The 3314-nt window shown below is 37.3% G+C and overlaps 1 protein-coding gene across 1 annotated transcript; it reads left to right on the forward strand.

The window, feature by feature from the left end:
* On the forward strand, nt 2308–2754 carry LOC109225073. The gene has a single exon (XM_019389665.1). The coding sequence runs from the start codon at nt 2308–2310 to the stop codon at nt 2752–2754; it is 447 nt and encodes a 148-aa protein (XP_019245210.1).

Here is a 3314-nt window from a genome sequence, read left to right on the forward strand (position 1 = left end):
TTATCAGTTATCTTTTCAGTTATCAGTTCAGTTATCAGTTATCTTTTCGGTTATCAGTTCAGTTACCAGTTCTCACTTCAGTTTCAGTTTCAATAGTTATCATTTCAGTTATCAGCTTAGTTTCAGTTTCAGCATTTATAATTCTTTCTTTCAGTTGCTTTACATACCAATACAATTCAAATGTACTGACGTCCCTTTTGCCCGGGGCCTGCATCTCACAATGCAGGTAATGATTTACAGGTCAACGATGCAGAGCGCTAGGATTCTCGTACCAGCTATTTGGTGATCCCCAGTTCTTTCGGGGCATTATCATTTCTTTACAGCCTGTCAGTATTTACAGATAGTTAGTGTTTTTAGTACTTCAATAGAGGCTTCATAGACTAGAGTAACAGTTAGACAGAGTCACATGCTTTCCATGTTATGCTATGTTGGCTACAAATATTATTAAAATTGTATTAGTATTTCCGCACTTTGATTTATATCATCCAAACTTTCAATATATCAGCATGTGTTAGTTTATTTTCCGCATTCAATATGTTATGATACCACATGTTGATTCAGCGAGCCAGTTGATTCGCTCGGTCTAGTTTATTTTCCGCATTCAATATGTTATGATACCACATGTTGATTCAGCGAGCCAGTTGATTCGCTCGGTCACATGTAGTCAGGCACCAAGTGCCGTGTTACGTCGAGGCCCAGCTTCGGGGCGTGACAACAATGTCCTTTGTCAAGGAGGGAATCTCAAATGAAACTCAAATATTTCATTTTCCCTTCATTTCTCGTTCACCCTCTTTTAAGCCATTTTAATGCTTAAAAACCCAACAAGAGGAAGCTACAGCAGACTTTCATATGGGATCGAAAGAGAGACTCAATATTTAGTGTTATAGGTGAGGCTAATAGCAATTGGGATAGTGTATTCTTCATCTTTTGTTTGCTTAAAGCCATGTCAATATCGTTTTACTGAATTTAAATTCTACAACGTCAAGTACATATATGAGAAGTATCATCAGTTGCAGAGCTTTTAACTTGGTAAAACCTAAATACCTACTAAAATATACTACCATGTTTAGGAGAAAAATAAAATAAAATGAAAAGCCTCTCCTTGATATCAGAAAAGATTAATTCCTATTAGCGTAGCCAAAGAGGAAAATAATGTGATTGAGACAACAGAAATGTGTTAATTGTTAGTAATAAATAAAATTGATGGAATAATGAATCATCAATCAATGGAGAATGGATCTTAAAACAAAAGGAAGCTGCAGCACTCTGGAAGATGATTGAAAACTAACTTCCAAAATTATACAAGACAGAACTAGGAAAAATCAGAAAAATATGTACAGAACAAACTAAAGAACAAGCTCAAGATTCTCTAGAAGGACAACTATACCCTCCAACACTATCTAAATTTACCAAAACTGGGTACTTTCTCTTCACTCGCTCAGGGGAGATGGGTTATTCTCCGGCAAGACTGAGAACGGCCGCCGACGGAGAAAATAGAAGACAAAGAATGAGCTAATCCCAACACTATAGTCACCTTCACTTGCCCTCTCTTTGGAATTGGTCTCCCATATTCTACTCTTCTTGACATCATGTTTCCTCCGTTGATCGTTATCTCTTTTTTTGCTCCGGCCATTATTCAAATTCTCCGATGTGTTTTTACTGGTAGTGATGTACTGACTACTGGGTGGCCGGCTGTTTTTTCAGGTAGTGTTGCCGGCGGAGGGACTGAGTTGCCGGGTGTTACTTAATGGCTTGGGTTTGCTTTGCTCGGAGGATGTGTATGGCCTGTATTTATATAAGTAAGAAGTTAATAATAGCCCTGGTTTTGAACCAGATTTACGTTATATGCCATTGCTTATCTTTATCCTCCGTTATTAGAGACATCAAGTCTTTTGACGTTTTCTTGACCATATTGACCTTGTCGTCATGCAGTTTTCACACTCTATTTTGTACTTTATTTTTTCCGTCTATTAAAGGAAAATGGAAATGAAGTAGGGGTAGTTATGTCTTTAAACAAACCTATATTATTTAAGTGCAAGATGTACATAGTGGAGTGCACAGTGCCAATTAAGCATAAAGATTATGTTAAGTGGAAGCAAAAGAAATTAAAAGACGCCACTAAAGTTATCTGAAAAGCAATTTGGGCCACGACGGCTTTCTTTCATTGTCTTACAGTATCTTTTATTTTCATAAACCAACACTATGACCTCGTGCATTGAATTAAGATTATGCACAGTAAATGTTCCTTGTATCATGAAGGAACATTTACTATAGAGGAAATGTTCCTTCAGCTTTCTTCTTGCTAGCATGAAGAATAGAGTAAATAATAAGATTAGAAGTCTGAAAAATACAGCTGATGAAATTATTCAGTCTAGGAAAACAATAGAAATGAAAATAGTGGGATTCTACAAAGGGCTACTGGGAGCAGCAGCTGATAGCATACCAGCCATTCAACCAAGCATCATGAGGGAGGGCAATGTACTAGACAGAAAGCAACAGTTAAAACTAATTGAAGATGTTACTATAGGAGAGATTCAACTTGCTTTGAAGGGAATAGATGAACTAAAAGCCACAGGTTTCAACTCAAAATTCTTTAAGAAGACATGGGGGATTACATGGCAAGAAGTATCTGAGGCAGTGCTTCAATTCTTCAACAAAGCTGAAATGTACAGACCTATTAATGTAACAACTGTTACCTTGATCCCTAAGATTCAACACCCTTCAACTGTCAAAGATTTCAGACCTATTTCATGATGCACAGTATTATACAAGATCTATCAAAAATATTGACCAGCAGATTGCAAGGAGTGATGGATCACCTAGTTGACAAGAGTCAGTCTGGTTTTATTCCTGGAAGAGTTATAACAGATAACATAATCCTAAGTCATGAGCTGGTAAAAGGGTATGGAAGGAAGGGCATCTCTCCTAAATGTATGATAAAATTGGACCTGCAAAAGGCATATGATTCTGTAGAATGGGATTTCTTAGAACAAGTGCTGAACCACCTAGGAATGCCAGAGAAGTTTGTAAAATGGATTATGGTATGCATAAGAACTGTTTCATATTCCATCCTCATCAATGGAAAACCAATGGAACCATTTCAAGCTAGAAGAGGACTAAGGCAGGGGGATCCATTATCACCTTTTTTATTTGTATCGGGTATGGAGTATCTTACAAGAAGCTTTAAAACACTGAGGTATAAGCCGGATTTCAACTTCCATCCTAGGTGTGACAAGTTAAATATCATCCAATTGGGGTTTGCAGATGACCTGCTGTTATTCAGCAGAGGTGATACTATCTCCATTCAAATGGTG

The sequence above is a fragment of the Nicotiana attenuata genome, chromosome 4, assembly GCF_001879085.1.
Source record: "Nicotiana attenuata strain UT chromosome 4, NIATTr2, whole genome shotgun sequence".
NCBI lineage: Eukaryota > Viridiplantae > Streptophyta > Magnoliopsida > Solanales > Solanaceae > Nicotiana > Nicotiana attenuata.